We start from the raw sequence: 24,305 nt of genomic DNA on the forward strand, positions 1-24,305 counted from the left end.
AAAAAAATTGAACACTTTATGCCGACACGTATATGTGCCTACCGTGTAAATGCAGAAAAAATGCACGCAATTGCACTATTAGCTGCGCAACGTCAAGTGTAGTTTTTCACGCAGAACAGCGCTCGAGCGAGAGTTAATCGCGTCACGACGTGGCCCGCAATTAAAAATGTCCGAGTTATTTGCCATTCGTGCATTGTCGTTCTCAGCTGACGGCTGTCGGGCTCCACTGCTCTCGGACAATTTGCTCTCCACTCTCGGTCCGTGCTCCGTAGTGAGAGGACGAGGAGAGACGAGCGCCAGTGTCCGAAGAGAATCGGTCGCATCACGGCCTCGTACATCTGTAGTCACGAGTAGTGTGTTCGGGAAGCCAGTGTGTAACTTCGGCTACAAAGATGACAGTGTGGCAAGTTTTAAGAAGAAGTTTAGATACACATCCACAACAGTTAGAGTCGCTATACGTTTTAAAGCCCGGTGACGACAGCATACGGCACAACTTTCTGAGTGAAGAGTTGCAGGAGGAAAGTAACTTTTGTGATTTTTTTTTTGCACGCGAGTCGTTTACCTGGGTACGTTGTGAGAATGGCTCTAACTAATTGGAAGGTAAGCCTGGAAACATCATTTGGCAATGAGACAGAGCCACTCCCCAGTGGCATCTCTCTGTACGAAAGTGGATCAGTCGTAGCAGTTGGTACGACAGAACTCTCGTCCTGCAAGTACCTGACGATTTGCCGGAACCGAGACACAGAATTCGAGAGGCTTCTGCTTCCACTACTCCAGAATTTTTAACCAAATTGTAGGAAGAATTGGATTTTAGTTTGGGCACGTTCTCTGTGCCTGCAGGTTCACATATTGAACGTCTGGCAGATTAAATGGGTTAGTTTACCTCCAATTTAATGTACGGTTTGTTGTAAATAGTCTTAATTAAACAGTTATAACGTACCACTGAAACTGCGCATTCATTTACGGACTCCCAGAAACGAACAGAAGAGCCGGACCCATTTCGTACTCGTCGCTCCCCATTTCTCGGCAGCACACACTGGTGTTTCTTTCCGTTCCGGCGACATCCGAAGTGCGGTAAGAACACGACTGCTCGGTCTCCACGATCCCTTCGGGAGCGGTACGGAGTGCACTGTAGAACGTCCTCGGGTTCCTCACTTACCGTAGCGGTTCTCGAAATTTCGTTTCGACTGCGGATTCTCGGTCCGTCGATTACGGTGCGTCGCTACTCGGCACGTGGTGACGGCGGCAGGCGACGGCAGGGCACATTTAGAAGTAGGCTGCCCGACATTATTCTTCTCTTTTTTCGGGTGAAGACACACACACAAACACAGGTTAGCTCACGTGCGTCCGGCGTCTTCAGAGAGTGCTGCAGCGTCACACATTCTTGCGTGCTAAATGGCGTGTGTAGACCAGGTAATATGCTAAATAATTTCAGGTTTGGGTTTAAATAAAGAGGCAAAAACATCATTTCAGGTATAGTTTACTTTGAAAACATCAGTATGTAGTAGTGATAACTAGTCGCAACACTTTCTTTCTTACAAATGAAATAACAGTGTCGGCAAATGGTAACATACTTAAGTACGAATGTCATCTCGAAAGCACACTATTGCAAATTAAGTTTCCGTGCAGTCTCGGGAGATTTTCACTTGTCGTAGTAGTTCCAAAACTGTAAACAATTTTTACAAGTGAGTTTTGGCCCCAGCCTGTCAATCCGACATTACAATTGGCAGTGTAAATGACATTTTTAATAACAGAATCCCGAAGAGAAATTAATGAATTTTTTACAACATTAAGGAGCTCTCCGAGACGTAACATTTCCTTCCGAACTCTTTCCTGTTCGTATCTAAATCAAATTCCGGAAGGTAAACCGATAATGTGTTTACGCCCCATCACAGTCTGAAATGCGTGTCCTCCGATGCCGGAGGGAGAAAATTTAAAAGCGATCCACATTTACAAAAATCTGTATTATTTACAGCTGTAGTCACAACACGTCCGAAATGTTTTCCCCACATCACATCTCAATCTATACACAGCATTATTAGAACAACATACAACAGATGATATATTTAGGATAAAAGTCCATCACTGAGTTATATTTCATCTATATAATACGTATACATATAAAAATGAACGTAAGTGACATTGCCTTTGTAGAAAATTAAAAAAACTAGTACAAAACCGGTAGTCACATTTACCGTATTTGTGCATCATTTTATACATTTAAGTCAGCAGTTTGTTCTACTTATCGATGGCAGGAATTTCTTCTTCTACGATTCGGAAATACATTCAGAGTACTGAAAATTGTCTAGGGACGAGGAGGAGGAGGAGGAGGAAATTTTCTGCGATACAAATTCACATCACTAAGAGAAAGGGAAGGGAACGGGTACCACGTTTCTCTCGTTCAATGTGTGCGGTACACCTGGGTCCAGAGGAGAAACGCCTACTTAGCTACAATTTTTACACGAAAATATATCACAAAAGTTCCGGCACAATCTACACGTAAAAAGGTGTCATTAATCGGGTACTGTCCGTGTATCGACAGCTACCGATACGAATGGCGATCCTTTTAGACATACATCCTGTGTGTACATACAAAAAGCGGATTCTACGGCAAAATTTAAATTTAAAGTTAGAAGCACCGTCGTTATAAAAAACAGACTAATAAAAAGTCTTGCTCAAGTACGAGGCCTGTACTACTGTTCATACATATATACAAACAACTGGAGATCATTACGGAAAGTTTCCCTCAACTAGAAGCACCCAAAACAGAGGCACGGGAGGCGAGAGTCCGAACGCACCACCGACGTGTAGCGTGACACGATGTTTATGGAGACTACCCATATATGTAGAAAAAAATGTAAGTGCCCAGTTGGTTATTTCAGTTCACAAACCTGCACTCGGAACAAGAGAGTGTTTGCGTTCTTCAGCAGCACTGAAAGAAGATTCCGAGTCCACGACTCTTAAGACACTGAGCGAATATTCCAGTTTATTACTGTGAGAGAGAGAGAGAGAGAGAGAGAGAGAGAACTTATGACAGGACACACATGTTAGTGTGCATCATTCACATTAACAGTCCAACTCATTCCACCTACTACTTAAAAACAGTTAACATAAGAATTTTCCACTAGGTAATACTGTTACTACCAGAACGGTTAGTGAGGTCCTCTGAATGATTGCTGGATTTCTTTCATATCTATGAACAACGTTACAACTTCTTTAGAAAGTCTCTCTCTCTCTCTCTCTCTCTCTCTCTCTCTCTCTCTCTCTCTCTCTCTCTCTCGTTGCTCGCCAGTGCTGCTTCTTCCTCACTCAGTGCCCCCCTCCGTGCGACAATCCCTCCGCCACGTGCCGGCCACCCCTTCCGTGCGCTGCCCCGGCCGTGTCTCGTGGCGAGAATGTCCAGTTCCGGTGTGGTGTAGCAGCCTCCACCTCACGCCGGTCTCTCGCTGCAGCAGTACACACCGTTCACTTTCTCGGCTCTCGGGGCAGCACTCCGAGATCGTGCGATCTGACCGGGGAAGAAATTTATTCCGGCAGACGCGGGGGAACGGAATAATGCGCCTCGGCTCCCTACAGCTGACGTCCGGTACGACAGACCCCCGTCGTCGAGCGCCGCGAACTGTGCAGCTCGGCCCCGCTGCGTCGACGAGAATTACAGACCCGTTCGGCGAGCTATTACGGACAGAGAATTTGGAGCGATCGCGAAATGAAACCTCGACTGTATTCGATTGACACGGACACTGTTCTATTTCGCGAAATAAATCTTCTGTACCTACAACTGAATTCTTTTCTCAGTTATCTATTCAAAAGCAGAAAATATAGTGGCACAATCGTCAGCCTCGTATTTACGTTCAACAGGCACAGCTCCGAACACTCGGAAATAGGACATACGTGGCAGCCGGGAAAGTATTCCACCTTTCGAGAGCGTCCGTTACTTCCTCGTAGACAGACAGTGGGATAGCTCGGTAAGAGTGGGTGGGGTCTACGTGTCACGAGCGTCAGATCGTTCTGTCGTAACCGAAGTTTCGGTATAAAATTATCACCGACATCACAATCGTCACCACGTCCGTGCAGTGTTCACTACTCGGTCACCCCTCGAGGGCTGTACTGTGGCGAGAATCGTCCGACAGTGAGCCCTTTACCCTCAGAGCAAATAGATAGAAACAGAAGTGAATTATAACACGGGAAGATTTATTTCCCGGAATATCGTCGTCAACTGTCGATCGATAAATTTTCTTTCTCAAAAACTCTGAAGCTCATTAAAATACAATTCTGCTGGAAACTGGTATACTCACGTACATTTCTGCACTGCAAAATGCTTGCAGTAAAAAGAAGATGTCGGACAAGAGACTGTCGACCGTGAGAACCGTTCTCCTCGCACACTACAGGTGGCCGCCTGCCGATCCGTAGCTGCGGCACAATATTTACAAAAAGTCACTCCGACACCGAGGGCTCGGTCCGAGCGCCGTAGGGACGGTCCGACTACAGCTGTCACGTGGTGGCGGGTCCCTCGGCCACCGTACGTGCGAAAAAACTTTGGCAAACAGTAGTGAGGTTACCGGAAAACCAGAGTGACCGCCCCGTAACTCGACTGTCGACTCGTCCTATTCGTCACAGTTGCCGAAGACCGCAGACGTAGAGACCGGCGTCCCTCCGAGGCGCGCACTTCCCGTGACCCCGGCGCGACCCCGCCGGCCGTCAGATGAGTCCGCAAGGGTGGTGGCGGCGGCCGCGGGGACGGCCGGGGGCGCAGCTCTACCGGCCGCGGGGGCGGCGTCAGCGCGAGGGGTGCGGCGGCGGAGGCGGCGGCAGGGGCACCCGCGCGTGCGGCGGAACCGCCATCGTCGTCAGCTGCGTCGTCTCCGAGCGTTTCGGGGGCGGCGGCGGCGGCCTCTTCTTGGCGGCGATGGCAGCCGCCACGCTGTTCTGACGGGAGAGCCGCGAGCCCGGAGCCGGACCTGCGGAAGGCGCACGAAACGTCAGTCACTCCGAACTGCAGCTCTCGTGAAGAACTCTGTACACGAGCACGCGTACTTCGATCCCGTAACTTGTCATTTTCGGGTTTTGCCGACAATATATAATTCCGAATAGACAATTAACATTTTTAAATAATAATCTGAGTATCTTATTTTTTCTAGCATAACAAAATTAGCAAAGCTAATATTGTGTGATACTAGCAAGCTAGTGGCAGGTACTTTATTGTTTTTACGCCTGCCTGCAAAACCTCAATTTCTCGTACGAAAATAAGGGAACGGTACGACGCAGAGTGTGTACGGTTACAGGGGGGTCAGTAATGAGAGGGGATGAGTACTGACGATTCTGAACGTAAAACTTTGAGTGAACGTGTGCCTTTTCTTAACCGTATCCGACATTCGGCTGCTCGAATACCGCAGACGTCGGTCACACTACGTACTGTCACCTTTACTGCCTCCCGCGACATCTCACGTACTTTCGGCACGACAGAGCTCCTACGCCTTCTGCGTGGCCAGTGACACAGTACGTCACTGAAATGTATCCTGGGAATCTGATTTCGCCACTTTGGAGTCATTTCTAGGCCACTGAGGTCACCCGACCTCACTCCACTGTACTACCATCTTCGGGGGTCAGTTCGAGAGCTGCATCTGTGGGCACAGAGTGCCACAGAGGAGCAACTCCTCGCTCACATTGTACGTGCACGTGTTCGAGTAGAAGACTGTACGAAAGAACTTACGTCGGCAACAGAGCAATTGCCTACGAGAGTAAACTGCCTACGAGAGCTGCAAAATGCATTGCAGTTGACGGTGGATTTAGTGAGGATATGTAGACAATCAAACAAAAGATTAGATCACAATGTTTTGTTTACTATCACCTACATTTGTCCAGTTCCCCACTGTTTGAACTAGTTTCCTCAGAAACTGTTAAGATCAGGACACATGTCGAAATTTCGGGGCAGATTAAAATTGTGTGCCGGACCGAGACTCGAACTCGGGACCTCCGCCTTTCGCGGGCAAGTGCTCTACCGACTGAGCTACCCCAGCACGACTTGCGCCCCGTCCTCACAGCTTCACTTTCGCCAGTACCTCGCCTCCTACGTTCCAAACTTCACAGAAGCTCTCCTGCGAACCTTGCAGAACTAGCACTCCTGAAAGAAAGGATACTGCGGAGACACACTTTAGCCACAGCCTGGGGGATGTTTCCAAAATGAGATTTTCACTCTGCAACAGTACCGTTTCTTCCCGGGGTGCTATTCCTGTAAAGCTCAAAGGAGAGCTTCTGCGAACTTTGGAGGGTAAGAGACGAGGTACTGGCGGAAGTAAAATTGTGAGGACGGGTCGCGGGTCACGCTTCGGTAGCTCGGTAGGTAGAGCATTCGCCCACGAAAGGCGAAGGTTGCGAGTTTGACTCTCGGTCCGCCACGCAATTTTAATCCGCCGGGAAGTTTCTTATCGGAACGCACACTGCTGCAGACTGAAAATTTCATTCGGGACATACGTTTGTATGACTTTTTTTTGTTAAGAATCACAAATACTATCACTCGTCCGAGCACATACCTTTTCTCCTAACGCTGTATGTAACTTAAGAAATATACGAGGACATTTGAAGAGGCTTAAGCTGCGCAACAAATTTCACAAAAGACCGACAATTTGTGGACTGTAAGAAAAACATCACATATTTGTATCAGAGAAGTTAAATTTGTAGAAGAAGGGATTAACAAATTTAGATAGAAACACTAAATAAACTGTCTGTTAAAATGCGTCGAGTGTGATAAATCGAACGGCAATAGCTTTAAACAAAGGAAAATTATATCGATTGTTGAAAGTTTATAAATAGGTACGCGGCTGTGAACTCGGGTGCTCATTGTGGTCTTGCTTTTACATATATATTTGTCAAGTGTAGTATTTTGTGTGTTCCACGATGTAAGAAGTAACTAATTTTGAAGTTATTTGAAGCACAATTTTTTTTTTTTTTTTTTTTTAATTTGCGTCTTAAGCAACGCACCAAGTTCCTGGGAAGAAAAATCACTCCCTCGACTGAGCTAACTTTCTTATTAGCTTTTCGTGTCCTGCGATACAAATAAATTTAGTGACCTAGATCAGCAATTACTCAAATTTCACTAAAAAAAGCTGAATTTAAAAGTTCAGGATACAACTCTACATACGTTACACAGGTAAGCTCGTTCACGAGACGTGTAACACGATACCGAACACGTACGAGACAGACACCCCACATCTACTGGAGTCGCTCTGCATCGGAGTTTCACAAATGGTGCAGGTATTACAATGAGACAGCCAGTGCCGAGTAATATTCCAGAACGTGACGCACCAAACTATTGCACAACCAGATAATACATACATTTGATATTCATAGTACCTCTCTTCAATATTTTGATAAAATCTTGGCTTCGTGTAGATAATTTTTATTATTTTTCAGTGAATTTTTATTCATTTAAAACTGGAAAATGTTCATTAGCTACACTATTAATGAAACTTGTACCACTGAAACTTGTAATTTTCCTCACAGACTGGCAGAGCTTTGTGAGAAATGATATTTACTGTAAAATTAACAGGGTACTTGAAATTATGTGAGTGTATTTTAAATCCCGAAGTAATGAAAGGTGGGCACACAAAAAAGAGAGAGAGAGAGAGAGGAATGTTGATGAATTAGTGTAACATGTTAGTTAACGAATGTGAAGCAATTTATAACAAGGAAACTGGAGTTGTAATTGTGTGTCTATCATTAATCTAGTTACAACTGAAGTCAAGACAAACACATAAAATGAGTACACTGTCAAAGAGTTCTAAATGTCACGACTGCTGCAACCACGAGGCTTTCTCTCCCGCTCTGTGTGGCTCCGTGTTTACACTGAGTCACTCTGATACGCAGTCCATCCTTTTATTACTAAAATGTCTTATATTAGTGTACAGTTTGGTTCTTTTCTCCTGCTACAATAAACAGAACACTTTAACCAGAATGTGTCTTTTCTTTGTGTTGTAGAAACCAGAGACAACTCTAACAAATCAAAGAAATCAGGTAAATAGTCAAGTGGTCACTTCTAATGTCACTACTTCTGGTAACGAGGCCTGCCTATTTGCTACAAAAGTAAACCGGTTCACGAGAATTTTTGTTAAAGTAACTAATTTTCTACATATGTCAGAGTAGTAATACACTAGAGTACGTCGGAGCACACCCGCGTTTCTCGAGTGCACGACACGTCTCCGGCAGAAGCGGGCACCCACCTGCTCGGTAGTCCACGGCTGTCGGGGGCGGTGCCCCGTCCGGGTGCCGGGGGTGGGGGTGGTGACAGTACGGCGGGCAGTGCTGGCCGTTGACGGCGGGCGGCGCGTGGGCGGGTGACCCGCCGCCCCCCACCAGGTAGACGTTCTCGTAGAGGTTGTACTGGTGGGGCGCACCGCCCCCGCCGCCCCCGTAGTGCTCCTGCACCCAGTCCAGCACACTGTTCTCCCGCCGGACGTCCGGAGGCGGCAGCGGCGGGGGAGGCGCGTCGCGGAAGCCGAGCACCTCGTGCGGTGTCGTCGACAGGTCGGCCTTGCACTTCTGTGCGACCTGCAGTGGACCGGGAGAAAAGCGTTACACTCTCACGGCCACATTACATTCCCCGAAGGCATCCGTGGCATTTGTACGTGTCCCCCACTGAAATCGTTGGCAAAATATTCCTCGTTATTTGACTGTAAGTATTTTAAATGACACAAAGTCATACACACGGCAGGTTTTAATGAAAACAACACTGTCCCTCAACATTATACATTTGTGTCAGGAGCAGAATCACTGACGTATAATACAGGTGCGATGTATATTTCGTATTTGAACCTCCGAAAACAAAAATATAACTTATATATAACATTCTCCTTCTCTTCCTCGTGATATTAGTCATTTGCCTGTTAAGCCATCTCTGTTCAAATTACAGATCTTTCCACCTTTTCTTAGTTCCTCCCAAACACCATCTGTCAACTGGGTAATAATTCGTCATTAATCTTCGAGCAAAATTGTTTTGCCTGTTCTGTTGTCGTTTTGCAACTGCAAGCACGTACCTATTCCTTCACTATCGCTTCAGCTAACACGACGATAAATTGTGTCGTCGTACGTCCGAGTGAGTGGCAGTAACATAAAATAAAATGCGAGTCGGGTGAGACAAAATTTACGATCGGTGCACAATCTCAGTCATCTACGAGATAATTAGTTATCGAGTAAGTGGTTAATTGGGATCCGATGCAACTGCACCGTTATAATCCTTCGAGTGGGCCATTACTGCGTATTAACACTTGTCTGTAGCGGCAGACCGATATAATGAAAGTTTGTATCATTATTGTTTCATTAAATGGTGCACCTGCTCGCAATACAAAACGCAGCGCATCCGTCGGGGCACCAATTTTAACACTGTGTCGTCTTTTACTCTACTGACACAGTCCTTCTGGTCGTTCCCATATTTCTCGGTAAGCTACCTCGAGCTTTGCACTCCCGTTTCTCCTCTGGTATCTGCATTCCCCCTCCTGTCACAGAGTGTGTACCCGGGTACTCTTCTTAGGAACCGCATCTCTGACCTCATAAGAAATACTTCCTATTTCCAGATTACTTTTTATTCCTCTGCCAGTATCTGTCTCCTCGCCCCCGAAAGCCCCAACTTTCGGTTTCTTTGAAGATATTACTGGATTACATAACTCGGTTGTCGGGGATAAAACACGAGCACCCGTTTGCCATCGATACGAATTGTATCCTCGTCTTCTTCCAAACTTTGCCCGGTCTCAGATTTTCCATTTCCTGTGACAGGAATTTCTGATCCTCGATACATACCATTTACTCGAAATTCTTATATCAAAAAATAAAAACTATTGTTACACAGCAAATTGCAAAGTCAGTATGTAGTTTTATTTTTTTTAATACGTGCACGTTCTGTACAGTCACTCTCAAAACTAAATTTAGCAGTAGGTCCGGGAGCTTTAACCCAAATATACGATGTGCCAGCAGCACTCTAGTGAAACGTACGACCGTAACGAACGCACGAGAGTTCGGTCGAAAGCAACAGACGCATTAGCGGACACAGAATGTGCCCCTACAGGCTCCGACGACACTAGTGTCTCGTACGTGACGATATCTCTGGGAGGAAAATTTTCCGATCCAGTAGTGCACCGACTCTGACCACTGCGGACATCAGTCTCTGTTAAGGCAGAATCAAATTTAACACCACACGTAACGGCTGTCCGGGGATAACCGACACGGCGCTCGCGTATCATGCGTCAAACTGGGGACGCGGACACGACGCGGAGGCTCCGTCCCACCGCGGCCCTCGGTGGTTCGCGACAGGCCGCAGCACTCCACCGACCCCACTGCCGCCCCACGCCGAACCCCGGGTTACCGTGCAGTTCGGCCCCCGGTGGACCCCGCCCCGGGAACGTCTCGTACCGGACGAGTGTAACGCCGAATACCCGCAGGCCGGCCGGCGCACCGGACCCCGACACTAATCTGCGCGGCGAATTCGTGCCGCGGCCTTCCCGCTCGGGAAGCGGTGCGTTAGAATGCACTGCTAGCCGGGCGGGCTAATGGAGCACTCGCTTTCACATTAATACGCAAAATAAATTTCCTGTGCGTAATCATTGTGAATGAAACCGTTTGGGCCACTTAATAAAATTTCTTTATTTATTTATTAAGCTGTTTCAACTACTGCCACCGTCAGGTACCCGGACAGTTCGAAAAGATGGCGGAATCGGCATCATACGCCTGCGTCAGTGCGTCGAGGTTTCCGTGTAATAATAGGTCGTCCTCAGGTCAGTGTTCAGAACGAAGATCTCCGACGTGAACCTCTCTCCGTCGTTCTTCCCGCGTAGTGATTTGTGAAGGTGGAAAAAAAATTAAGATTCGATCTGCGATTAAGTGCTACGTAGGGGAAGGTACGAGAGAAAAGGGAATTGGAGCCAAATTTCAGAATGCACTGGGGCACTCTGCTCGTCCGTACCGAGCTGCCAGTAAGAGGATAGACGATCGGAACGGATGCGTCGGGATGGAAATCTCCGAACAATGTCTGACCCTTTTTTATAACATCCGAGAAGGTTCTTTGCGCCGGTCTGTGACCGCAATGAAACTTGCGTCCACTATTGTCCCCCGAGAGACAAAACGGCAGTCAGAGCAGTGGAAAAAATCTCCATTCGCCGTCACCGAAAAAAGCGAGGGCGATGCAGTCAGTCCGAAACGTCACGGCAACAGCGTTCTGAGATAAGAAAAGGAATTCCGTCGACGTGTTATCTTCCCACTGTTCAAATATTTACAGGTCGATATTACGCTAACCTCCCAGATCGACTACAGTGATAGGTTCGGAGGGGGGTGGCAGATAGTAATTTTTCACAGAGACAGTGTTCGTCCACACTCGAGTGTCACTGCAGTGAGAGGAATACTTGACAGAGATACGGACTGTTGCCACACCCATCTCATTCACCTGTTCTGGGTCTGTCAAACTTCTCTCTCTTTCCCGAGCTAAAAAGTTTTCCTCAGTCGACAGAGATTGTCTCTCTTCAAATGACGAACTGCCGTTTTCAGTTAACACACGTTTTGCAGGCCCAGTCCAGGAATCGCATTTTCGAGAGCAGATCGAGGCACCGGAGCCGAGGGTGTCGGTACACGAGGAGACTACGGTGAAAAATAAAGTTTCACTTAGGTAAGTCATTTCTTTCTGTTGTAGGCCGAGAACCTTCCTACCTACACTCACAAGATTACAGAGCGACGAGCATTTGTAATGCGACATTCGGCAACAGAAGCTGAAAAATTAAAATATTATAAACTATTTATTTTTTAAAAGTTTACTCACAAAGAAACTTGAAAAACAAAGTTCACTGGCACTATTAAAAACATATTCCTAATCTGGGCATCAACTAACAGCTCGACTTAAAAAATTAAGATACAAATTCTGTCCTGGCTGACAGCTAATCCTAGTTGGGGGACATTGCCTTCAAATTTTATCTCGTTTTATCCCCCCTCCCTTTCAAACTTATAAAAAGATTCTCAGTCTTTTAATTATTATAAATACCGAAAGCCAAATTACGAAACACGATTTAAATGAGTACAGTTGCGCCCTCTTATAATCAGCTCTTCAGAGGTAGGCAATTAGTCCACGTGGAGAGTACCTAAATTAGACAACAGAATCACTGAATCTGCAAGACAACAGCCGTACGAACTTAGTACTGTAGTGTCGCAGCATAGTAAAGAGTTGGGAACGTGGAATATTGTCAAAGTTTCGTCGCCTATGCCGAGAGCCGGAGGCAGTAGGTTAGGGAAGAGCTAAGAGGATTGCACATATATCGGAATGCGTCGTCACGCAGGGGCAACGGCCCGGTTACACAAGACAGGCGAGAGAAGATCGCTTAGCGCGCGGGTTCGTGTTAGACGGAGACTTTCGTAGAGTGCGAGACAGAGGTATAGCGTCAGCTGAACTGCATTTCACAACTTCGCGTAACTCTTCCGCAACAACACGTGACTCTGTCGCGAGAACACCTGAGGGGCGAGTACGACAGACGAATCGGCAGTACGAGTGGAACGAATGCGGTCATTACAAATGAGCTTGACGTCAGGACGTCGCTCGTGCTTCCTTTAAATATGCTCGGATAGTAGCCAGGCACTCTCACTCGCACTGGCACTCGCAGTCGCAGTTAGATGGGTACCGGGTCGCTGCGTAGCGCACAGCTCGGTAATCGAGATGTTAATCTCTATTGAGCAGATGTCGCAGTAAGGGCGGCCCATCCGGCAGCAGACGCGAGTGGACAGTCCCAGCTCCGGTCCTCTCTGCTGCCGCCGTCAGTCGTCGAGCCGGGATTAGCAGACATCGCGGCAGACTCGCTCGCCGCCAATGCCTACCACACCGGTGAGCCATCGTCGAGATCGTGCGGGGCCTAGGCCCCGTGCATCCGCCGTCACGACTGGGTGAGCCGACGACGCCGGCGGACTGCGGCCCGTTCCGCCCGTCCACCGCGGACGAGCCACCGGGACGAGCGGGGAAGAAGACGGGGTGGGACAGAGTACACTCCGCACTACGAGAACGCCTCTCGTGCAGACAGCGTCGGGACTCAAACCCGGAGCCACCTGCCGTCCCGGCCGACCGCCCAGCTGGGCGCCGCCAGCCACGCGCGGCCGAAGTAAGGGCATTCCTCCGCTACGTCACAGCACGCGGCGCCGTGCTAGCGAGACTGTGCGGCCCGGATCTGGTGTCGTCGCTACGAGTCGGCGAGGACTCGGGGAAGGTCGTCGGTATCACGAAGCCACACTGTACTCGGCAGGAATAAAGGTGCTACGAATTAGTAACGTTTCTTTGGCGTTTCTGACGCGTCCACAGTCATTTCCTAGCATCCTGACAACCGGAGAGGTCACCGCTCGGCCATCCAGTCCACCATAGGCGACCGGGACCACCGGGGCGCCTACAGTACACTTTGCTTTAAGAAAAACCGTAATGTTGCAGTTATAAAGATACTACTGACTCATTCGACATCATTTTGATAATACAATCATTTACACAGTGTACAGAGCACGTAACCAACTAATTTATAATGGAGAATCCAGGATGAAATAATGACAATATTATGAAAAACATAAATTGCTACTCAGCATATTAAGGAAATGTTGAGTCACACAGGCAAAGTGAAAAAGACTGCTAAAAAAGTAAGCTTTCAGCCACAAAACCCTCCCTCTGAATTAAGACGACACACACACAAAACTGCAATCTATGTGTGTAAGTGGGGGGGGGGGGGGGGGGGGGGGGAAATATGTGTGTGTGTGTGTGTGTGTGTGTGTGTGTGTGTGTGTGTGTGTGTGTGTCTCAACATTTCCACTGTACGGTGCCCAACAAACTATCGTTTTTGAAGTACAATATAATTGGATGGATAAAAAATCTACTCACCAAGCAGCGGCAGGAAAACACACATATAGAAGCTTTCGGAACCAGTGGCTCCCTCTTCTGAAAGAAGGATCGAAGGGGAAGCAAACGGGGTGAAGGAAAAGGTCCAGAGACCCACAGGGTAGGGAGACGGGGACAGAAGGAGCGCAGGGTCCGACAAGAATATTCGGGGCACGATTCTAAAAAGTCACGGCCTCGAACAAGTAACCGATCGAAACATTCTGGAGACCCGGATCGTGCCGAGTGACAGACGGTGTACCGGTAAGTCGCTCTGTGGAGGGATCGACAGTACCGGGAGCGGGTTCGACGGCTCGATAAATCGGCCCGGTTCGAAAGCAAATTTACCGGGTCCTCACATCCGATCCGGGTACTGTCGATGCCTCCAAAATACGACTTACCGGTACACCGTCTGTGACTCGGCACTATCCCGGTCTCCAGAATATACCGATCGGTTACTCTGACGAAACCGACACTTCCTAAAATCGTTCCCCGAAACGAAGTCCCTTCCGCCAGATATTTTTCCCACCGCACCCGTCCCTGCCGCGAGACTCGCTCCGTGTACCCTCCTAGCACCACCGGTACCGTCCGAGGGAGGCAGGGAGGGCCACCTGCCAGACGACACACGTCGTATACCAGCTTTTACGTAAACACTATTCGGCCCGACTACCGCCCGGTTATCGGTCGGGACGAACGGGCACGGGCCAAGGGAGTGAACTGGCGACACGGGGTATCCCGTCGTAGCCTCGGTCCTCGTTTCGCCGTACGTGCGATCCGGATACTTTCCCGAAGCGTGCACTGCGTCGGCTTTTCACTCTTACAAATTCCCGCACGGTGTTTCGGCAGTAATCTCTGTCGTGCGAATTACCCGTCTTCCACCTCTGAGCTGTCGGGTTCTCGAACCTCACCCGGTGCAGTCCCTGACCGTCAGTCTCTCCTTCCCGTCCCGTCTCTAGTCTCCCCCCGACCTGGGGTTCCGCGTCACTTCCGAATTCTGTCTCTTTTCCTAAACCTCACTAGTCCTTTTCCTAGCCCCCTTCTGCCAGAAGGAGCCACCGCCTCTAAAACCTCGCGTACGTAATATCTCTCGTACCTGTGTTTTCTCGCTGCCACTTGTCGAGTCGATTTTTTATCTGTCCGATTACATTATGTCCCCCAAAAATTGATTCTTTTTGTAAAACTTTCTTTCATAATATTGTAACTTATTTACAACCACACACATCTGATAAGTGAAAAACTATTACACGAGTCTACAAATTTTAATATTTAGCTCACCGTGCGCAAATTTTTCCTTATCGGGTAAGTAAAGCTGTGATTATTGCGGGACACGACAGTGCTTTCTTTACCGGGCAGGGTTCCGTCAAATGTCAGCCGGCGTCACTACCTCCGGATCGCGGGGTCCCGGGTTCGATTCCCGGCCCGGTTGGGGATTTTTCTCTGCCCGGGGACTGGGTGTTTGTGTTGTCCTCGTAATTTCATCACCGTACTCGTCATTTGTGACCGTGTCTAAATTGGACTGTGAAGAAAATTAAGTCGAGTGCCCCACAAGCCAAACACGATCGTCATCACAATCGTCATCCTGTCAGAGGTGGTGCGCTGATGTTTCGACTGATCCACCCACCCACCCGTCCACCCAGTCAGACGCTGCCTCGCAGTTAGACGCGGATTCTGAACCGCAGTGCAACTCGGCATTTTTCACACTGACGTACACTACAGGAAGTGAAAGAAGTGACGAATGACAGATGAAAATCCTAGGATCGAACCCGAGTCCTTAGGATTTTATATCTTCACTACGATAGGGTCTACAGCTGTGACGAGTGGTGCCTTCGGCTGACATTTTCTCTACTCGATGTAGAATCGTACAATTTCGGACTCTGGCCATTTTCTAGAATCCAAAATGGAAGCATTACACATCGGATGCATTAGTATCACTTACAAATTTATGAAAGGAACAAGTCGTAAGCCGAGATACGCTAGGAGGATAACAACTTACTTCACAGTCGATTTTTAATGGTACATTATGCCGTGTACGTCTTTTCTCCTACGGCAGCACGTAATTGTCACGAAATAAATTAGAAAAAGCTTTCCTCGTTTTCGAGCAGTCATTGCCGAGCTCTTACGTATAACGTTGACATTTTTAATGTACGTACTTTAGGAAGATTATAATTATTTTAGAGAAATTTCTTAATTGAGCTCTATATGTCCTTGTTCGCAATTATATTTAATTATAGTTTGTGATCAGAGTAAAAATGACTGTATGTAATATCTTTAAAATAACTCGTATATATTTGTTCTACTGTTGTGTGAGCGTGCCATTTTTGGAAAGTCATTACAAAGATATACATATAAAATCAATTACAGTACTCTAATGAAATAGTACTGAAAACCGTGAAAATCGAGTAAAATCTTTCACTACCTTTTTTTACGGTTGCGGGATCTTTCGCATTACGTAGAACTGGTAGGCCTAAAAGTTGGCTAGAATTCCCAATTTTGCAGGTCGTTTTGTTCATTTAAAAGCGTAAACTGTCTTTAAGATTGATGCACATTTCAATTTCTTTCTTCCAATCGGTCATTTTACCTTTCTGTAACGTACAAAATATTTGTAGTGATTTGTAAGTAACAGGTATTTTGTAGCAGTCGTCTCAAGTGTGTAGCAGAGTTGGACGGACTACTGTGGATTACTGTCACACGTCCTTCAAATCGCACGCCACCTTTCCTCCGCGTTTATCACTCGGCCGGCGACCCACACTTCACCTTTACACGAAAAGAAAGTTGTCAGTCCAACAGCGCTCCTAGCGGCACTCACCTGCCACTTCTTCTTCATGACCCTCTGCAGGTCCTTCAGGAAGTCCTTCGGGGGCGGGGCCAGCTGCTGCGGAGCCGGCAGCGTCGTCAGCCGCGTCGACTCCGACCGGCGGGGCGGCGGCGGCTTGCGGGAGGCGGGGGGCGGCAGGGACCGCGTGCCGTCCGCCCCCGGGCTCTCTGCCGGGATGGCGAACGAGATCTTCTTCCCTGCACAGATCCGCACCCCGGTCAGTCTGCCACATTCCGTACTGTATCGTCGTTTACACCAGCAGGGATGGTGAGTGGAGTGTGTTCCTCTCTTCTCTCTCTCTCTCTCTCTCTCTCTCTCTCTCTCTCTCTCACACACACACACACACACACACACACACACACACAGTGGTCACTTCTGTGACTATTCCAGCGCATCGTAATTAATGGCAAAACGTGACACAGGCGAAAGTAATCTGATGCACAATTCCGTACGGATATGACAAGTTGCTTAGGCCGGTATTACACTATCAAATTTCTTTGTCAAAGATTTGATCAAAGGTGTGATCAAATATTCCGTCAAATATATTTGACAAAGATCTTTCACGTAGCGCTAGAATGGGTATTACACTGTCATCAAATTTTTCGTCAAAGTTCAAGATGGCCGACAACAACTTGTTATTAACCGCAGCAATTGCGTGTACCACAACTGCATTGTGTGCACATGCGGAAAAGAAGTGGGGGGAAAAAAGGAACCGTACATACGAGGTTGACACTCTTAAATTCCTGGGATTACAACTTGATAATAAACTCATTTGGGAGGAGCACACCACAGAACTGCAGAAACGGCTCAACAAATCTGTATTTGCAATTCGAGTGTTAGCTGACATAGGTGACATAAAAATGAAAAAGCCTGCATACTTTGCCTACTTTCTTTCCATAATGTCATATGGGATAATATTTTGGGGTAAATCTTCAAGTCAAACAAAAGTTTTCAGAGTCCAAAAGCGTGTAATACGTATTATTTGTGGAGTAAATTCACGGACGTCCTGTAGAAACCTCTTCAAAGAATTGGGTATACTAACTACTGCCTCTCAGTATATTTACTCCTTAATGAAATTTGTCCTAAATAATATATCTCTTTTTCCAACAAACAGCTCAGTTCATACATACAATACCAGGAACAAAAAATGATCTGCACAAGGACTTAAAAGCACTTACTTTAGTTCAAAAAGGGGTCCACTACTCAGGAACACTCATCTTCAATAATTTGCCAGCAAACATAAAAAATTTTGTTACAAATAAAGATCAGTTTAAAAGGAGCCTGAAAGACTTACTACTGGCCAACTCCTTCTACTCCATTGACGAAATTTTTAATAGAAACAAATGATGTATTGTATTTATTCATACCATTAGTAGTGCTATTTAAGCTTTAAAAAAAATGACATGTTCCACATCCATGAGGATCTCCTCAACACAGATCTATGGAACGAAAAACTAATCTAATCTGGGTGAAGCCGTGGGTTTTACGACGACACGATAAAAGCGTTCGACAAAACTTGTTACGTGAGCTTGTAGTGGAGGACGTCAAGTCGTACATCAATTACTTAAGAATGGATGAGCATACATTTCTGTATGTGCTCAGTGAAGTGTATCCTCATATCACAGAGCACAATATTGATGTAAGAACTGCTACATCTGCAGAAGACAGGCTCACTGTAACACTCCGATTCCTTCCTACAGGAGAGGGTTAAGTTAGGTTATGTCATGTCAGGTCTTCAATCTTCTTAATCTATTTTGGTATTCAAGCCACCTCATGTTGTAAAGCGGCTCATGAGCTCCATACATCTCTATTAATTTTGTAGTTGTCGGCACACACCAATTGTATTTACCAGCAATGTTTATAAAAACACTACAGACGACAGAAAGTGATGCTAGCGCTTCATGTGGTAACATGTCACACTGCAGTGAACAGAAGACAAGCGACTTCTTTGATCAAATCTGCAGCGAGGCCCTAGATTTGATCAAATATTGGATGACATTTGACAAAGTTCCTATTACACCATCAAATATCTTTGACAAAGATTTTTGACAAAGATATTTGATAGTGTAATACCGGCCTTACGCGTGTTGCCTAACAATATACACCTTTTTGGACCAAAACAAGTGACTTTAAATCTCTGCAACTATTATCCTTATTTCTAGTGTCGATTACATGAACTTAGATGTCAGTTTGAGAAAAGAGATATACTTTTAAGTGTCAAATTTTATTAAGTAGTAAATATATTTGCTAGTGGTAATTAATGTACCTAGTTCCTTAAAGAGCTCTGCAGGATATGCTAGAGTTCAGACCACAAATAATTCTCATTACACGTTTCTGGACCCGGAAACTATAGCTCGGCTCAACGAGTAACCCAGAAAATAATCCCGTACGACATCACGGAATGAAAGCAAGCACAGTGTGCCACCTCTTTTATTTTTATGTCACCTGCGACTGACTGCATTCACGCTGCAAATAGAGATTCGGTTTAGCCACTTCGGCAGTTCTCCTCCCCGTCAAATTTATTATCGAGATGTAATCCCGAGAATTTAACAGTCTGAGCTGCTTCTCTCCGTTCGTCGTCATACTTTAGGCACCGAGTGATGGAAAACGTCTTAAGTACTGAGCTTCGTGCAGTACGTTTTTACGAGGTTTAGTGTCAAATAATTGGCTAGGAACAGTTTATTAGTGTCCACGAAAATTTCATTAACCGACCTTTCTAAAACTAGGCTCAGTTCACTATTTATTGTAATGTTCGCATCCTCTGCAAACACACGAGACTCGTCATCCGGTAAAGCTACCGACGGAACGTCACCGACGTACGCGAGGTGGTCGCGACGGGCCAATATGTAGGACAGTTTGAATTATAGGTTACATTGCTGTGCGACAGGTCGTGAGCTACGGGATACTGAACACTTCAGGTCATCTGAGGTACACAGTTACGGGAGCAAGAATGTTCCACAAAACACGGCTCATCGAACGAGTCGAATACGTGATCACGTGCCGTCACAGACTCGACTGTGTGTCACAGTCAGGAGTAGAAATATTAACTAATAACGAGCAAAGACTCTGTAATCCTTTTAAAAATACAATGTGCCCGTCACGTGTAAAAGTCGACCGTCACATTTACTCTTTTAATACGCGACATTAACACGGTGCACAGGGTATACCAAAATTGCGGTATGTATAAAATTTACTGCTCCGATTCTAAGGCTAGCTACAGCAGTAAGTTATGGGAAGAAATTTCAAAACAAGATATAAGGAACACACAGAATTAAAAAGAAAAAACACAGGCAGTAAATCCGGATTTGCACCTCACCTCGTACGAGATAGTGAGACAGTGCACAGTATCTAAGACTATCTCCTAAGACTTCATTCGACGGAGGAGGAATTCTTTCCGGACACTGACGATGACAGAAATTCACGCGAACCTGAAAACGAGGAAAAGACTCTCGACGAGGAATGCACATTGAGAAATCCCCGTTTCTCAGATATATGCCAACCCGTTACTGAGAACTTCCCTTAAAAATACTCCACACATGTGCAATTGTCAGTAAGCACACTTCTACAATCAGTCAACAACGCGTCTGAGCTACACTGGAGCACACGACAGTTCCCGGCAGTTCAAATTTTGCTCGTCAGAGGGCGTACATTTACATCTGCATAGATACTCTGCAAGCCACCGTATAGTGCGTGGCGAAGGGTACCCTGGACCTTTCCTGCTCCACTCGCAAATAGAGCGAGGGAAGAGTGACTGCCTACGCGCCTCTGTACGAGCTCAAATTTCTAGTATCTTATCTTCGTGCTCCTTACGTGCGATTATGTCGGCAGCAGTATAATCGTTTGGCAGTAAGCTTCGAATGCCAATCCTGTACGTTTCTCGACAGTGTTTCTCAAAAAGAATGTCACCTTCCCTCCACGGATTCCCATTCGAGTTCCCGAAGCGTCTCCGTAGCACTCGCATGTTGTCGGCAAGAAATTTAGCGGCCAACCTCTGAATCGCTTCGGTGTCTTCCTTCGATCTGACCTGCTAGGGATCCCAAACACTGTATCAGAACTCGAGAATGGGTCGCACCGGGGTCGTGTATGTGGTCTCCTTTACAGATGAACGATACCTTCCTTCCTACAATTCTCCGGATAAACCAAAGTCGACCGTTCGCCTTCCCTACCACATTTCTCACACGCTCGTTCTATTTCGTATCGCTCTGCAATCCTACACCCAGATATCTGAATGAGGAGACTCTGTGGAGCACTACACTAGTAATACTGTATCTGAACATTACAGGTATTTTCTTCCTATTCGTCCATATTAACTTACATTTATCCACATTTAGTGCTAGCTACCATTCATCACAACAATCAGAAATTTTGCCTAAATTGTCTCGTATCTTCCCGCAGTCACTCGACTTCGACACCTTACGATACACCGCAGAGCCGTCAGCAAACGTCTGCAGACCGCTGCCCGCCCTAACTGCCCGATCATTTACGTACGTAGAGAAGAACGGTGGCCCTCCTACCGCATTTCCCCGGGGCACTCCCACGTTACCCTCGTCTCCGGTGGACGTCCGCCGTCTAGGGTCGCGTACTGTGTCCTGTTACTTACAAAGTCTTCGAGCCACTCACGTATCTGTGAACTTATTCCGTAGGGTCGTACCTCCTTTACCGCCACCGTGTCTATGGCACCTGACTACTTACCTTCATTCTTAGCTCACAGTATATATAGTGTGAGGAAATAGAAAGCCACGTTTTGCACGAACGATTCCTTTCTAAAACCGTACCGATTCGTGCACGTAAGCTTGTCAGTCTCGAGAAAGTTTCTTACATTCGAACTGAGAATACGTTTGAGAATTATGCGACAGAAAGAAGTTAGTGATATCGGTCCGGAATTTGCAGGTCCGTTCTTTTGCATTTCTTGTATACTGGAGCCACCTGCACTTTTTTCCAGTCACTCGGGACTTGCGCAGGGCGACAAATTCAAAATAAATGGGAGCTAGGTAAGGGGCTCGGTCGTATGCTCAACTCCACGGGAGCTACTTCACGACACCCCAGTCCACTGTAGCTATTTTATACTTATATCAAACCAAATTAGAACTTATGGCATGTTATTTGAAAAACATGATATCTGAACTTCTGAAACAAGCGTAGTAATCATTTTGACATATTGAAAACTTTTTAAATCCATTTTAATTTGATGACATATCTTTTCAACAGCACAACAAGTTATGTAGTCTATCTGTATGTATGTATGTATGTATGTATGCTGCACATATGTAAGAAGTGTCTCCTCTCCTATTCTATACAAGATTTATACAGGGTGCTCACAAATTAGTTATACAAAAGTAACCTTTAATTGCAAAAGGGCAAACAACTTGCAGAAATGTCCGACACAGGATATCTTCAATTTCTGTTCCCGCCCGAAACGGCCAGTTGTCCGAGTGTTCGCTAAGGGCCACGTGCGAACGAGTTATTCCGACAGTCGTCGCAGAGTGGGGAAACGGTGCAGAGCGCGCACACTGCCGTTCACATTTTCGTGAATCTGAATCGACTACTAAGATTAGGACACAATTTGGGACCGAATATCCCGAGCCACCACCTCGGAGGCCGACAGTTATTAATCGGTACAGCTGTTTCACCGAAACTGGCCGTGCAGCAAATAGGAGAGAGGGACGGCCGGCAGTCTCCGATGTGGCAGACGAGAAAGTCTGCCACCTTACGGTCGTAGTATCGGTAAATTGGCAAGATGTGCCGACTTCAAATTGAACGTGCCCAGTGCTTCCAGCGCAGAATGTATTACGCGAGCACGTTTCGTTCGAACCCTCCGAAGGGACCGTTGTGAGCTTTAAGAGAAAGTGACAAAGAAATCGAACAGAGTTTTCTGTAGAAATGTTTAACAAAATTCAGACCGAAGACGATTTTTTGTCCGCTGACGAAGCCACCTTACGTACCTGCAGTAAAGGAAATCCGCATAACGTCCGGATACGGGTCGAGCAACAACTGTGCCACACAATCGGACAGGTACGGTACTCACCTAAGGTAAATTTATTTCTCACTGTGAGCTGTAACCAGATTTACAGTTCTTTTGCGACGAGTCGGCTGTAACTGGCTCGTCTTACCCGAACACACTCACATATTACCTAACGCCTCAGTTACGACAGGATACGGGCACAAAATTTATTTTCCTACGAGACGGCACCCCACCGTATTATCGTCACGAAGTTGTCTTTTATCTCTGCGGGAACTCGTACGCGGTGAGACCATATCGTGGTCACTGCGATAAACCAATTTACTCCCGGCAGATTTCAGTGTAGGGGGTTACGTCCAAAATAGAGTGTCCGTTCCTCCGCTGCTGCGAAGTGTCGACAGGCTGCGACGACAGGTGATGTGGGCACCTGCAACTGTCTGCCACGACTCATTCGTGGGACTCGACAGGAAATTGTTTACAGACGGAACATTAGTCGTGTCATAAAAGGTACCCACACTGACCATTTGTAAATAAATCGTGTAGATATACTGCATTCAGTGGAGTATCAAACATTTCTGCAAGTTATTTCTCTCTTCACAATTAAAGGTCGCCTTTGTTTAAGTAATTTATAAACCCCCCTCCCCCATATACAAGTATGACGTGTTGGCACTTTCAAATGCACACGACAATGGCCCAATATGAAAGCCGAAACAATCGTGTTGACTTAATCGAGTCCTAATTACACAACTGGAAGGGCTTTTCATTAACTGAAAAACAGTTGCAGACTCGACAGCCTCCAAATATGAAGAAACTGATAAGAGCACAAATATGTGTGAAATACATACACTGTTCCCTTAAGTTCCTATTTAACTGGCCTCAAATTTCACCCGGGCCTAACATCAGTAGAAAACACTGTACATCTTCACCACATCACGCATCACGGTGTACCTGCACGTCATCTCAGTAATCCACTCCCTCGTCTCTGCAGCGAGTTACAAACTCTTTCCGACACCCTAGGATCGTATCGAAAATGTTGGCAAAACAATTTGCTGCTGCGCTTCCTCGACCGTATCGACCTGACTGCTCTGTACTTCAATTATTAAGTGACCACAGAGAGAAAAATCCTGACGATTGTGGCCACGCGATCTCGGCCGCTACCGCCTCTGGTGGTGCCCCGTCTTACACTGACCGTGTCGGCCGTGGACAAAATTTGAGCCCGATCGAACGGGAGCTCAGAGGAAAAGTTTAAATTTCTAATACATTTCTACTGACTAGGACAATACTTCAAATGAAGCCAGTGGCCGCCCATAACCACACATTCACAACTGTCTCACGTATCATAGAAATCTAGATTATCAAATTGAGATGTTAGTTAACATATATTATAAAAAAAAACGTATGTATGTGTATATATATATATATCTCTTAAGAATACTGGCACAATTAGTAATTGTAAATAAAAAATGTATTTTTATCAAAAATTTATCAGTCGATATTTCTAAATGAAAACAGAACTTAAATAAAAGTAAATAAATTACACATACTGGGAAAAAAATTATACGGCTGGAATACTGTTGTATGTACAACTAAAAGTCACCGACATCTTCAAATGAACGGAACTACAAACATAAAAAAATGTTTCGCATCAGCCCAGTTCGAAGAGT

The 24,305-nt window shown here is 46.3% G+C and overlaps 1 protein-coding gene across 1 annotated transcript in view; it reads right to left on the reverse strand.

The window, feature by feature from the left end:
* Positions 1–4,664: 4,664 nt before the first annotated feature.
* Positions 4,665–24,305, reverse strand: part of LOC126212794 (abnormal cell migration protein 10-like) — a 563,013-nt gene continuing 543,372 nt past the window's right edge. The window contains exons 16-18 of the mRNA XM_049940196.1: positions 16,674–16,879; positions 8,217–8,544; positions 4,665–4,958 (exon numbers count right to left, since the gene is read on the reverse strand). Coding sequence (XP_049796153.1) covers positions 4,777–4,958; positions 8,217–8,544; positions 16,674–16,879 — 716 coding nt within the window. The 3' untranslated portion in view covers positions 4,665–4,776. The remainder of the gene's footprint in view (positions 4,959–8,216; positions 8,545–16,673; positions 16,880–24,305) is intronic.

Source organism: Schistocerca nitens, chromosome 11 (genome assembly GCF_023898315.1).
Source record: "Schistocerca nitens isolate TAMUIC-IGC-003100 chromosome 11, iqSchNite1.1, whole genome shotgun sequence".
Classification (NCBI taxonomy): Eukaryota; Metazoa; Arthropoda; class Insecta; order Orthoptera; family Acrididae; genus Schistocerca; species Schistocerca nitens.